The sequence below is a fragment of the Malus sylvestris genome, chromosome 4, assembly GCF_916048215.2.
Source record: "Malus sylvestris chromosome 4, drMalSylv7.2, whole genome shotgun sequence".
In the NCBI taxonomy this organism is placed as follows: domain Eukaryota; kingdom Viridiplantae; phylum Streptophyta; class Magnoliopsida; order Rosales; family Rosaceae; genus Malus; species Malus sylvestris.
Window position 1 is genome coordinate 18867296 of NC_062263.1, and position 15471 is coordinate 18882766.

General features: G+C 40.5%; 1 protein-coding gene and 1 pseudogene across 1 annotated transcript; one reads left to right on the forward strand and one right to left on the reverse strand.

Annotated features, from left to right (window-relative positions):
* Nucleotides 1–1954: 1954 nt before the first annotated feature.
* LOC126617727 (protein ALUMINUM SENSITIVE 3-like) lies at nucleotides 1955–4062 on the forward strand. The gene is made up of 3 exons (XM_050285769.1): nucleotides 1955–2454; nucleotides 2931–3176; nucleotides 3625–4062. The coding sequence occupies exons 1-3, from the start codon at nucleotides 2104–2106 to the stop codon at nucleotides 3937–3939; spliced, it is 912 nt and encodes a 303-aa protein (XP_050141726.1). The 5' UTR covers nucleotides 1955–2103; the 3' UTR covers nucleotides 3940–4062.
* A 40-nt stretch (nucleotides 4063–4102) lies between these two features.
* Nucleotides 4103–7156, reverse strand: LOC126617726 (uncharacterized; annotated as a pseudogene).
* Nucleotides 7157–15471: the final 8315 nt, after the last annotated feature.

A 15471-nucleotide genomic window follows, 5' to 3' on the forward strand; every position in this document is an offset into this window, starting at 1 on the left:
CCACATACCACTTTTTCAAAGTGCTCTGACACACGTGAAGCTGGCAGCTCCCACTACCGTGCTATGACCAAGCAGGGTAAAAGAATAGCATTACTACTTGTTGTTAGGGAAACTCCTATATATGTCGACCTCCATCCTCAACGGACAGGCAGACCTGCAAAAATGCTCAACCCTTCCTCATATCTGAGAGGGCACTCCCAACGAAGCCTCTCGAAATACTCAGCTTTCTTTCTCCCCGATAATACCTCTACAAACAAGCTACACCAGAGCAAGAATATCTCATATCATCAGGGTTAAAAGTAAGAGTATCCCATATCATGCTTTTTCCCTATCTTTTCCTTTGGCCTTGTTCTTACCTGCAAGACAAGGAGAAAGAGAGCAATCAGTCAGCACTTGGAATCAAGCTTCTAGTCAGGAACTGACTGCCTGGAACCCCTTACCTGATTACTTACCTGGCATTGCTCTCGAGTACCCATCTTCAACATCTTATGCTTCCAGATAAGATACCACATCTGCCTGAGGAACAGATAGGGAAAGTGAGAAGGATACAAGGAAGCATGTGGAGACAAGCGTAACAGAACACGTGCCGATACATCCACTACTTTGTCAACAGCAAAAGTATCCCATATCAGCAGGGTCGAACGTACTCTAGATTTGATAGACGTGTTTTGACCCTCAAATTCTTCAGTCGGCCTTATACTCTGGAGGAAACCAGAAAATCCTCCAGCCCAGTTCAAGAATAAGCCTGTGGAAAGTTACTTCTTCAAAAGCAAAAACATCTCATATCATCTATTCTCCTTTTCTTCTCTTTATCTTTCATGCTGCCTGCAAGATAGGGAGAATGAGAACAATCAGTCGGAACTCGAAATCAAACTTCTGATCTCGGACTGATTGCTTGGAGCTCTGATTGTTTACCTTGTCTGTCACCTCTTTCAGCAGATCCCCTAGCTCGGCGACTTGGGGGACTCTTACTACATGGTTTGTATCGCGCTTGACCAAGCCTGAAACTACAAGTAAGCTTCAAGTGAAATTGATACATTACCTTGGCATCTCCACCAGTTAAAGATACCACCCCTGGATGGAGGAAGCGTACTTCCAGAGAAGACGCCACATCTACCTATGAGACAGTTAAGGCAAGTGATACGAGAGCCTGCACCTATATCATTTGTACTAAATCATTCACTTGTACTCACTAAAGGAGAGCTTGAACCTATGTACTTGCGTAAACCCTTCACAATTAATGAGAACTCCTCTACTCCGTGGACGTAGCCAATCTGGGTGAACCACGTACATCTTGTGTTTGCTTTCCTGTCTCTATCCATTTACATACTTATCCACACTAATGATCAGAGCAATCTAGCGAAGATCACAAACTTAATACTCTCTGTTGTACCAAAGTCCTCACTGATTTTGTGCATCAACAATCCTTAAGTCCTTACCTTTTTGCGTTGGTAATGGATGAGTTAACAGGACATATTCAAGATGATATTCCTTGGTGTATGCTTTTCGTAGACGATATAGTGTTGATAGATGAAACTCAGGAGGGGTAAATGCGAAGCTTAACTTTTGGAGAGAAGTGTTGGAATCTAAAAGTCTTCGCCTAAGCCGATCAAAGACAGAATATATGGAGTGCAAGTTCATTGCAAATGGAGGCCAAAATGAGTTAGGGGTGAGGATCGGAGATCAAGAAATACCAAAGAGCGACCGTTTTCGCTACCTATGATCTATCTTGCAAAAGAACGGTTTTAAAAAAACTGACCGCAATGTTAATACACCGTCTAATACATATTTGCCCTACTCTTATATTTTATATTTTTAAACTGTGATTAGTTGTGTGTCAGAAAAAACTTTTGTAAACATGTGACAGATAACCGTCATACCAAAAGGTACGGGCAAAAGTACTTAAAAATCTTGGAGTTGTCAACTCCACCATATCATTCGAACTTCAGGGGAAGGTCGTTTCTCCTCTCTCATCCATATATTTCGAACTTCAGGGGAACGTCGTTCTCTCTCTCTCTCTCTCTCTCTCTCTCTCTCTCTTTCTCACCACATATTACTAATTTCTTTCGTCGCAGTCAGAATTTCGTTATCAGTTCCTAGCAAATGGCATCGCTCCTCTCCACCACCGCACAAAACCACACAGACATTGCACCGTCCAATTTCATACAAGGCCTATTTGCTGCCCAAGTTGTTCTTCCCTTACCTGAGTTTGTGGGCAACATGGACTTGTCATGGATGGTGGACTTTCTCAAGGGCATGGTGAAGCCGCTGGCGGCGACGGTGGTGGTGCTCATGGCGGTGGCCTTGTCGTACATGCAGAAACTGGGATTGGGTAGAGAAATGATTTACTCCATTGCTAGGGCCTTCATTCAGCTCTCGATTATCGGGTTTGTTCTTCAGTTCATCTTCACTCGGGACAATGCCGTTTGGATCGTTCTGGCTTACCTTTTCATGGTTTGTGATTCTCTCTATTGTGCTAACTTTCTTGCCATGTGTTTGGTTTCCGAGAAAAATTGAACTGTTTGGTCATTACCTTTTCTTGGATGAAGCTTTTGAAACGTGTTGATGGGTTGGTTTGATTTTTTAGAAGTAGAGACCTCTGATTTTACTCTGCTTACTTAAGGAGTTTCGTTATCTTAGTCACCTACTAACCAAGAATTTATTGCTTATTTTTTAATTTGATATCGTGGATAGAGAATAAAAGAAATGATCATGCATTCCTAAAAAAGATATCAAACACTAATCAGACCATAAACCGTATATAACACGGTTTAGTGTCCTTTTATTGTTTGTTTTGTGTCGCTCCAATTCAGTTTGTAATTAAAAGGTTATAACCGGTTCTATTTGTTTCATATCTCTTTTTATTCTTACTGCTTCAATAGTAAAAGTTCCAACATTATTTGAGGATCTTTGTGATTGTTGGCCTGCAGGTGACTGTTGCTGGTTATACAGCAGGGCAAAGGGCTAAGCATGTTCCTAGAGGGAAGTATGTTGCTGGGGCTTCTATATTGGCTGGAACTTCAGTCACAATGTTGCTACTTGTGCTGCTGAGCGTGTTCCCCTTCACTCCAAGATATATTATCCCTGTTGCGGGAATGATGGTCGGAAATTCAATGACGGTAACTGGGGTTACGATGAAAAGACTTCGAGATGATATTCGAAGTCAAATGAACCTGGTAGGTTAATTTCTTACCCGAAGAAAACCATATTGGTACCAAATCCCTCTGTTCTTTTACCTATAGTTTTCCACAGGAAGACTAACTGCCTGTTTCCAATAGCGATTTCATATATTCAAAAGCTCTTGTGACATTTTTTTTTTTGACAGAAATAACTAAAAGTGATTTTCAGAAAGTACTTCTAAGTATTTTTCTGACAAACATAAGTGCTGCCTACAAAAAAATTCACAAACGGACACTGGAGTCCACAACTTGTGTTCAAGATATAGTCTTGCATTGTTATATTGTTCAATATTCATGATTTGGCAATTGCAAATGGATCATGAATGTCACATTTAGTTCAATACGATCATAATTTAGCTAATTTGTGTCATTTTCCAGTTGGGATTTTGAAGATTGAGAACAATGTCAAAAACCTCATACGGATTACCAATATTTGCTTATGCAGGTAGAGACAGCGTTGGCTCTCGGTGCAACACCGCGCCAAGCAACAATGCAGCAGGTGAAGAGAGCTCTGGTGATTTCTCTGTCTCCAGTTCTGGACAATGCGAAAACCGTCGGCCTCATCTCACTTCCTGGCGCAATGACTGGTCTCATAATGGGAGGAGCTTCTCCTTTGGAGGCCATTCATCTGCAGATTGTTGTGATGAACTTTCTGATTGGTGCATCTACAGTTAGCAGCATTTTTTCAACATATCTGTGTTGGCCTGCTTTCTTTACCAATGCTTATCAGTTAGAGACCAAGGTTTTCCATTCAGAATAGGGATTTTGAATTGTTAGATTGTACAATGTGTATCAATCGGTCACTTTGCTTTTCTCTTAGGACTCGTTTGGTACACATACAAGATTGGATTGAAATGAATAAAAAAAATAAATTAAAAGTGAATAGGTAATTATAAAATTAGGATTACCTAAAAGATAGAAGATGAATTACTCATGAAAAATAAATTTATTCACTCTGATCCTCCACAAAATTGGAGGATTAAAAAGGATGAATATCCTTCATAGCTAATCGTCTTCCAATCCCCTCCAAATGAAAACTATTCATTTCAACTTCCAATATATCTTGAAATTTGAGATTTCTCCATTTCAACCCAATCATGTGACACAAACGAGCCCTGAGTGGAAAATATATATGCATCCATCATGCTATTTAATTATTTGGGCTACAAACACATGGAAAATGTTGTAATTCCCAAAAACACATTGGAAATTTTTTCATCCTTTACCTGTACATAAGTTGGTGTTGTTCTGATAATAAGCATGGTTGAAAAAAGAATAACACCATTGATGTAATAAAGTAGGAGAGGTGATTTCAACACTCTTCCTTTAGCCTACTGCACTCTACTCCTCCTACGAGTTCAGATACAATTGCAAAATGTTCAGCTTTGGGTCCAAGTGACCAAAGAGGAGTGCCAAAATCGCTCCATAAAATTAACGTCTCAGCTGCTCGTATGAAAAGGTATGCCACTACAACATCTAGAACGTGAAGCTTGAGACGATCAGAGTGGAGGTGGTGGCGGTCGTGTGTTTTGGCTAACCCTAGTGTTATATCCGGTCGGATTTTGCGACTAGTGGTGGGGTTTGCGGTTGAGGTTGATGGTGGTGACCACCACGACGAGGCACTTGACCTTGCCCGTGATTAATTGGGTCTTGATTACCTTGACGTGGCACGTGATGACCTTGTGGGGATTGCGTTTGAGGTTGAGGTTGACGACGGTGACCACGACGACGAGTCCCTTGACCTTGGCCGTGATGACGCGTCCGCCGATCACCGCGACGCGTCCCGTGATGACCTTGTGAGAAATGTGATTGAAGTTGACGATGGTGACCACCATGATGAGGCCCGTGACCCTGCCCGTGATTACCCTGAGGTGGCACGTGATGACCTTGACTTTGTCCATTTTGTCCACGTGGAACATGATGACCCGCACCTTTATTACCCTAGAGAGTAAAATAGCAACAAGTTATAAGAAGAATTATAATTCTGGTGTCTTAGATTCTTATATTTTCGGACAATTTAAATAAAATCATTTCCTTACTATTGAAGTTAGATTCTCATTCTCCTTTCAACGATGTTAGCATGCTTAAGTCTAAAACCAAGTAATTAAAATTATAGAAAATTGGATTTTAATTCCTAAATAAGATGAAGTTTATAAAAATATCATATACAAGATTAAAAATTGATTTTAGTTTCTAAACTCTATTTAATGCCTGCATATGTATTAATGTCTCTTTTTTATTTATAATTTTATGAATTTAAATTTTATGAAAATTTTATAAATTTTAATTTTCATTATGATAAGCATCTTATATAAGAAAATATTTTCGTAGAGATTTTTTGGTACACTTATGTTTTTGCATATTTTGTTATATGCCACTAATTCGTTACAATATATTTAAGTACGACCATTTCGGTACACTGAATTAGTATAATATGTTTATGTAGGGACATTTTGGTACACTAGTTTAGTATAATATATTTAGGTACCGATATTTTGGTACACTAGTTTAGTATTATATAGTTAGGTACGAAATTTTTGGTACGTTTATGTTTTTACATATTTTCTTATGTGTCACTAATTTACTACAATATATTTAGGTATGGGCATTTCGTTGCACTAATTTAGTAAAATATATTATGATATGGACTTTTAGGTACACTAATTAGAGAAAGTTAAATAAAATTAATGAATTAAAGTGTGTATAATAATAAATTTAAAATTTAATGTAATAATATAAAAACAAAAATATAATATGAATTTGAATTTGAATTAAGTACACATTAAGGGACTAAAATTAATATTCAATATAACACTAGATTTTTATTAAATTTTAATCTTCTTAAAGGATTAAAGTTCAAAAACACCTTAAAATTACCTTTCGTTTCAGAAAAGTGTTGCTACTTGAAGCCGAAACCTCACCAAAAGGAGGAGGCAATGGTGGCGGGGATGATGATGATGGCGACAACGGTGGAGAAGTATGTGAATCTGAAGATGGTGGTGATGGTGGCAACTTTGTCGACAGGTTATAATGAGCTAACTGGGATAAAGGGATTGGGTTATAGGGGTCCATACCAACCCAATTTCCGGGTGGGTAATATTCACAAACAACGAGCAAACTTCCACTGGAGCATTTTTATCGGGCGCATCCTACTTGTTCAGTGTCTTTCCATATGATCTGCGTGTAGTGGTCACATGCTTTGTCTGGCTCGCACTCGCGGTTTTCTTTGTTGTAGTACTGCTTCTCATGTGCCCAATCATACACTGCCTCCCTCGGCAGCCAATGCGCTTTGTAACCCCAGAACAAGTTCTCCCCCATACCTTGATACGACGAGTGCCGCATTCCGCAGTCGTGATCCTGCTTCTTGGCCCAGTCCTCCGCCAACTGGGCCATCGTGTCGTTCCACACCAACGGCTTCATGTTCTCTGCCCTTCGGATCTCGTTATGGGCCATGATGAACTCTTGGACCAGCGCCGCCCGAGTATACTCGGTGAAGTTGTCCTTGTTTGGTTTCAACGCGCTGGCGAGGTTATTGACAAGGCTGTTGGGGCTGTTGGCGTCGTTGGCAATGCCGCCGACGATCTTGCCAATGTGGTCGACGGCATTAGCTATGTCGTGTGATTCATAATTGGGATTAGCATCAGCGTTCGTCGTGTCAACATGATTGACATGAAGAATGTGATTTCTCAAGTTGGCTGAGACCGCGAGAATCAAGAGAGAGGTGGTGAGTATTACGGTGGAGAATGTTTGACCTCGCGGCATTGGGTGGTTGTATGTGGAGGTTCTGAAGGTGGTGGTTAGAATCTAGGCAGTTTATATCATCGATAGGGGTGACATGATGATGTAGGGTTTATTTCGGTGTAGTTCGGTTTTGATTTGTTAGCTCTCAGCCTTCGAGAGCAGCGGCAAGTGAGAGCGACCATGAGAGGATTCCATCAACATTACCATCATCCTGTGCCTATTCTTGCTAGCTCTCAGCCTCCAAAATAGTTATGCTATTGTAAGGAGGCTTCTGATGGAGAGCCGCAGTTTATGGGAATCTTCAGGTCAAATGGTCAAATTGTTGTTTTCCATGCAAATGATTGTTCCCTTGTCCTTCAATATCAGCACTTGAAAGAAAATGGTATTTTACATTAAGTAATGTTATACTTATATTATATTTGTGTCACTTCTCTAATAAGGTTATGACTCATCAACATATGTGGGTCCCAACTATATTAGAAAAATCGTACAAATGTGGTATGAAAAGTATGATAAGATTAGTAGCATTTTTATTTTACATTAATTGGAATTTTGTAAATTGGTTTAGTTTTTTAACTTTTTTTATACAACGATATTAAGAGAATGTGAATTTACATAGCTCTATATGAATAAGTTATAATTTGATATGGAACTTAACATCCACAAAGTTTGAATCTTTCTAAAACCTATTTACAAATAGGGGATATTTTTACTCACCAATCTCAAGTAATGATGATGTTCATCATCCTATTTATCAGTTAAATGAGTTTAAATTTTGAAATATGTGTAGTGTATAAAAACAAATCTCAAAATTTAAACACATCTAACTATTATAAACAGAGTAGTAAGCATTATTACCACTTGAAGGTGGTGAACAAAAGTGCACACTTACAAATAAAACAAGATACCACCATTTTATAAATTAAAATTAAAGTATGAAGTCTGTTATTTTAGATATTGGATAGCATTGAAAGTATTTCGTTCCCAAGATATGAGAAAAGTAAGTTATACTATAAAGGCAAATATCAGGAAGACCATCATTTTAGACCATATGAAGCATAACTGGGGATAAAATTGGCAAACTGGGGACCATGCGGTTGATGTGAAAATGAAAGGCTTCAAAACAGGTTGGCTACCAATGAAGCATAACTGGGGATAAAATTGGCAAACTGGAGAGATCTTCTAGGTCAAGGTTTGTGGTTCCAATTTTTAGCTACCGCCCTTAAAACTTGATTTTAATCCCACTTTATTCTGTGTAACTTAAAAATCACCATGTAACTCCTTGAAACTCAAAATTTGTTACACTTTGACTTGTGGACTCTCTCTTCTCCCTAAAACTCAACAGTCGCCATTGGAATATATGTAGGACCCATCACCCAATAAGATAATACCACATGTGCTAATGGATTTGATTATAAATCTCCACTATGTGTTCAACAATCAGAAAATATTAAGTTTAAAAGAAGAAATTAAGATTCGGTTCATTTTTTTTTGTTTTTTTTTTCAAAAAATGGAAAAAATTGAAATCTAAAATTTTAACATCTCCAACACAATCATAACATAAGTTAAACTTGACAAATGCATAAAGATGGAGCTACTCTCCTTAACATCACCAATTTTAACATTTGACTGTTGGATGTGCTTCAACCAGTAAAACAACGAATATTGTGGTGAACTGAGAAATGTAGGTGGTGTCCTAGGTTTTATAGCGTTCACGCTTGTGCTATGAGGATCCAAATTGTTATAAAATCTTGTGTGTTCCACTGGATATTCCATTGGAAGTAAAATAAGATCACACAGAACAATGAATACATTTAAGGGAAAGTTCAAAGCAACTGGTGCATGAGAATATAATTTCTTGAATATTGGCAAAATCATTTGAATCAACTAAGGTGAAAGAAAAGAAGGGGGATAAATAATAGGTTAAGGTTTAGAGTTTCTAAAGGTTTTTTTTTTTAATATTTTGGGCTTAAAGTTTGGCAACACATTGAGCTTAGCACAATTGGGCTTACAAATTGGGTTTAGAAAATAATACCCAAAACAGATAATTAAATAAAAATATTAATTTAATTAATTCAATTCGGTTCGGTTCAGTTCGGTTTTCGATTTTTTGAACCCACCCTTACTAACTAGAGCTCTTTCTCTTCTTCTTCTTCTTTTTTATTTTTTTTAAATTTTTTTTCCTAGTTTTCGGGCAAGAATGAATTGCCCATTTGTAGGACAAATTTGTGTGGGTTGGACTTGCTCTAATTGGACTACATACACTTTGTATATATGTATATGTATTTTACCATATGATGGTGTTGACCCTAAAAACTACCAAGCCTACGTTGCGCGTATGCTGAGTAACTAATGAGCTAACTACATCCTTCGGTTATATACGGGCGTGCCAACTCGTCGGCCAAGCTTGGCCGAGGAGTAAATATGTTTATGTAGCGCCGGATGTACTGCTGACTTCTTGATCTCGCGCCTGCAGCCAAGGAAGGAACACGTCTCGTCCTTTCGGTTTTAAAGCCTAAAGACAAGGCCGCTAGTTCTGCGAAGTTCACAAATCGTCGGCGCCGAATTCGGTCATGGTGATTATATTCGTAAAAGTATAAGCATGCAGAATTGACACTAGACTATATGTACACAAGTATTCAAGGAAAATGTATGTCTTAATCGTAAATGTGGTTCGGCCGTCAGAATGCCGAACTCTAAATCCAACTTGTGAGTATCTAATCATAAAATAACTCGGCATTCAATGCGTCAAATCTAGTGATTCGTAACACCTCACTTTGCCAGGAAGGCTCGTGAGATAACCCCTGCCAATAAGGATTTGAAAATCCTTCTCGACCAAGACTTGGATAGATAATCAGTTGGCTTCGTCGTAGTGTTGTTTATCTAAACTGAAAGTGCTTCGCGGTCGGCTGATTCTACGGTAACAATGCTATTTATCCAAACTAAAGATGTTCGTCGATTGCCTTCACAGTGCTGTTTATCCAAACTGAAGATGTGTTGGCGAAAAAGAAAATAAAAATCTCAAGGTTGTTGAGAGGTTTTGCGTAGAGCGAGAGTTTGCGCAGGGCAGTTTGTGTGTTGAATTGGGGAGGACTTGAATGATGCACCCCTCCCTCTATTTATAGTAGCCAACCTGCTTATGATCGAATCAAACCTATACTTGGATTAAGACTCTTTACTCCGATCCAATCTTATCTTGGTCAGTCCTACTCCTATTAGGAGTTTGAACTCAACCCCTTATCCGGCCGTATTCATTCCTAAATTTCAGCATCCTCATCCTGTTGAGACTCCTTATTGTATCAAGATTCAATTACCCTATCCTGATAGGACACGGCAGGCCCCTGAGCAACGCTTTTGGGCCGAGAACAATTCTAAACTCGACCCAAACCAATATTTTGGGCCCAAACATTGCCCCCTTGCTTCTAAGGTCGTCGACCTACACTCCTTGGTTCGAGCCTCGGCCTTGAAGAAGCGAAACTAACCTAAAACAATCATTGAACCTTCTAGAGAAATACCACCATGCGTATTTATAAGACATGATCCCATGATCTTGATTCTCCCAACCGTCCTGCCACGTGTTAGTTCTTTGGTTAACCTAGCAGCCCTTAATCATGACCCTCGAAAATGCGCAACTGTCAAAACGTCTCTTTTACACTAAACCTGTCGCAACACGCAATTGTGCATCTTCAAACCGTGAACCTTGGTCTTTTTTCCTGGATTCTCTAAATAACTACAATGATTAGCAACTTTCCCGCTCGATTCTATCCCCAATTTTGAAAATCGAACGTTTAACCTTCCTTCCAAAATGCCTATAAATACTTGAATCATTTCCCTTCGTACTTTATGCTTTTTAAAACCCTTGAAACCTTCTTGCCATTTCGCTTTCAAAAACCCAGAAAACCCCAAACTCTTAACCCATAAATACTCAAGTCTTCATCAATGGCCTCTGTTATCTCCAAGCTCTTTGACGAATGCAACAAGTGCAAGGACTTCATTGACCGGAGAGTCGTCAAGACTCTACGCTTCGAGAGCGATTTAAGCGCCACTCATCAAATCTTGGGACCGCTTTTCAAGGTTGCAGTGCCATCATCCATCATCAACCTTTTCAAAGACCATTGCCTGACACCCTTGTTGCAAGGGTTTGATTGGTTGAAGTGGTGCCTAACAAAGCCCCAATGAGCCTGGCCTTTGACTAACGCGACCTGGGTGGCTTGGGTCAAATGGATGGAAAAGTTATTTGGCAAAAAATGGGAGGCTTTCGGCATCCAAGACACCATTAAGCTTTTGACCATGGAGATTGCCATGGATAAAGAACTCTTTATGGCAGCTCTGAGCTTCTGGTGCTCGGCCACCAACACCATGATTCTTCCCTTCAGCCCATCACCCCCACCATTCTTGACATCTTAACCATCCTTGGGACCTCTCCCTCGAGCATCCCAGTAGATGCCGCCCTTTTTAGGTGCTAGTCGAATCTCGTCCTTAAAATATTATTCGACAAACGGGCCATCAAGACGCTAAGCCAAGAAGGTCAAGAGCCTTCAAAAAACAAAGTTCAGAAGTTGCACAAGAACTTCTTCAACTACAACACCCTCATCCTCCATTTTGCCGGTAGAGGGAAGCATGAAGCCTTCCTATTTTACTGGTACAACAAGTTTATCTGTTGTACCAAGTCAAACAAATGCTTGGTCAAAAATATGTTTGTGGCTGAAGCCCTGGCTAGTGGTCACTCCCTGGTGCTCAGTCCAGCTATTATCGCCAACCTCTTGCGTTGTTTGGCCGAAACGACCATTAACAAGATTGACCCGTACCAAAGCAAACATTTTTGGGTATTCCAACTTTGGTTGCAGGTATATTTTTCCACGCTTCAGCCAAAGATCCCTAATTTTCAATCCACTGCAGCGCTCAGCCTTTAGTTGACCTCTCAACCGGCACCTCATCACCGGGCTGAGGAAGTCTTTAAATACTTTTTCGGCCTAGATGTCCTTTCAGAAGATGAGTTTTTGATATGTCGTCATCAAGAATACCTTCTTTCCCTCAGGTTTCCATCATGAACATGGAGTGAAAATGAGGATGCTGATCTTCGTCAAAATTGGGGGTCGTTCGTGATAACACGCGACCTTTCCCTTGGCTACGACACTTGCCGAGCGAGCTGGGAGGTCTACCACCCCTACTTTGCTGCCCGACAGCTCGGCTACCTCCAAGGTTTCTTGGTACTTTTACTTACTTTCCGCTCCCTCCTAAGCTGATGACGCCTTTCTAGTTCTTCAAAGAGGGAGTGTAGAGATACTGGGAAAGAGTTCTAGGAACGGTGCAAAAAATTTCATCTCTGACCGGCTGTTTCTGAATCTTTCGGCACTGACACCTTCGGCGACTAGTGGGAAGGGTACACTGATGACTGTTTTGGCGCTTCAATCAAAGATGTGGTAAACAAAATTTTTGGCGACCGACACCAAAAAATTCTCGCACCTCAATCCAAAGAGACGACCCAAGGTATATGGCTATCTTTACCTTTATTCTTCAAACACTTAACTATATTTTACTAACTTGACTTCGCTTTCTTAGGCGATCGAGTATTGAAGCGAGTGGATGTGATCGTCGTGGCTGTGGCGAATAAAAAATTGCCCCTTCCTCCAAGATAACTAAAACTGTTGCGCAAACCCTGCCGAGCAAACGGCCTTGCTAGGAAACTGAGACGACAGACGAAGCTCTTCATCCCACAAAACTCGTCAAGAAATTGGCGAAGAAGGGAGAACGGGAAATTCATATTATCTTTAGCTAGACCACGGGAGCGACCACTTATAGTGCCTCTTCTCCTACTCTCGTTGTCCAAGCCTCGACGAAGAAGCGGCCAACTCTCACTAGCCCAGCACCCCGAATTCAACCCGTCCCTAATGTCCTTGAAGCCGTGGTTGAACGAGTTATTGCACCGCTGGTCGAAAAGCCTACAGTTTCGAAGCCGACCATTGCACCCGTCTTGGAGGAGGTATCCCCTTCGGTTGGGAAAAGTCTCCCCAAAAATCCAAAACAATCAGCGATCATCTTGGAAGAGGTATGATTATGTTGTTGATAAATCCATTTTCTCATTAAATTCTAATAGCTTTGTATTTCAGGATGACTTGAACGACGAGACTCCGCTGGCGAGTCGCCCTCGACTAACTAAACCTTATTCTGTTGAGCCTCCCCCTGTGGTTGAGGCGACTGACCAAGTTGATCCTCCTGCAACTGATCGTGGAAAAAGGCCTCAAGTTGAGCCTGAAGCGACGGCAAAAACACCAATTCGCCTGCAAGATCAAGACCTCGATATTCCCCCTCAAGAAGCGACTTCGGCTTTTGTAAGACTCGATCACTTTCTCTTGTTAACTTTAATATAACGAGTCTGAACTAAAAAAATATTACATTTCAGGTGCCTAATTATTAATTTCACTGAAAATTTTATGCGCTGAAGGGCGTTATCTATATTTCTTGGCCACCTTAGTGGCCGTCGAATGTAGATAACCTTCATCGGCCACGTGAATTGAGAAGCGGTCTAAAACACTGGGCTTAGCCATTAAGCTCTCTAGGTTCGAGCAATAAACTAGAACACATGGCCGAAGTCTTTTCTTGGCAGGTCTAAAAATAAATTATCTCTGCTATATTCTTTTATGTTTTCCTTTTGCCTAAATTCTTTTCATATACAGCCTTCATGGGAAGTCGAGTTCGATGCTCTTCTTTTGAATACTTCGGGAATGGCTGGCCCCTCGGCAGCTACAACTGGGTCCTTCGTACCGACAGCTGAATCAAATGTTTTTGTTACGCTGCAGGAGCTCTTGTCTCTATCGGCTTTATAGGTTTTCGAATGCCAGGGCCTCGACTCCTTGGGTGCGTGTCTGAACGATCTTGCAGCTGACGATCAATTGAACACTGAATCTATCACTCAAGTGTCTTCTACCCTGGAATGAACTCGAGAATACTTCGGTATTTTCAATAAAGCTCTTCGAGCCAAAGATGACTTGAAAGCTGCAATGGCCGTTCGAGAAGCTCTTTGTCCAGATGTTGAAGTTTTGAAGGTGAAGAAAGAAACGTTGGTCGACCTTGATCGTCAAATTACCGAACTCCAAACTCGACGGTCGGCAGTTGCTTCCGAGCTTGCAAATAACTTTGAGTTAAGTGGTAAATCTTGCTTAACTGAATACACGACTAGCGTGAAGCAGGTCGAACAACTGAAGATGGATAAGAGGAATCGGCAAGCTAAGGTCACCATGGGCGAGTTGAGGTGGTTGGAGTTGAAAGCCATTCTTGAATTTCTCATTCCTTCATCACCTTAGAATTACTTATTTGTAAACCGATCGACCAAGTTTATTTGTACATCATTTGAAAATTTAATGAAATGAACTTTTATTCTCTCATTTCCCATGTGACTGGGTAGTATTTCTTTAAAAATTTCCCATTGATTGGTAACTTGTGAATTACACTAGTTTTATCCTTAAGACGGTATGTCCTCTTACCGAGAACTTTATGAATAACGAATGGCCCTTCCTAATTCGGCGACCACTTGCCGAACATGGGGTCTTTAATTCATTCGGGTAGTACAGTTTGCCAAACCAATTCCCCTTCACCAAACATTTTTTGTTTGACCCGTTGATTATAAGCTCGTTCGGCGATCTTCTTTTGTGCCACTAATAAGTTATAAGTATTAAGCCGAGCTTCTTCTAAATCTTCTAACTTTTGTCTCATGGCCCGACTGTACTCGGCACTGAACAAACTACTTTGTTCAATTACTCGTAACGATTTTATACTTAAATCGACCGACAATATTGCGTCGTGTCCATAAGTCAATGCATATGGAGTCGTTCCAGTGGCTGACCGGAGAGAAGTTTGATAGGCCCATAACGCTTCATTTGGCTTTAGATTCCTCTCATCATTTTTTCAAGAATGCCAATCAAAACTTTATTACTTGCGCCGGCCTGCCCGTTTGCCTGCGAGTAATATGGTGTAGACTGCTCAAGTTGAATTTTCAAATTCGCCGTATACTCTTTAAACCTGTCGGATGTGAAGATCGTACTGTTATCTGTTATGATTGTTTCCGGTACACCGAATCTAGTCACGATGTTTTCTTCTACGAAATTACAAACCTTTTTAAACGTTAACTCGACATATGACTTTGCTTCGACCCATTTGGTGAAGTAGTCTATCGCAATAAGTATCCATGCATGCTTTGCAAACCCGGAAGACGACATGATTTTGCAGATTACATCCATGGTCCATCCTCTGAACGGCCATGGTTTAGTGACCGAATGTAGTGATTCGGTCGGGACCCTCTGTATAAAACCATGAATTTGGCACTGTACACAACCTCGTGCGAACTCAATGCAATCATTTAGTATACTTGGCCAGAAATAACCGTGTCGGCGAAACAACCATCGTATCTTTCTGCCGGATTGATGAGCCCTGCAAATCCCTTCATGAACTTCTGCGATCGCTTGGGCAGCCTCTTGCGGTTTGAGGCATAACAGTAATAAACCGTCATCACCTTTTCGGTATAATTTATTTTGGTATAATACGTAGTTTGTGG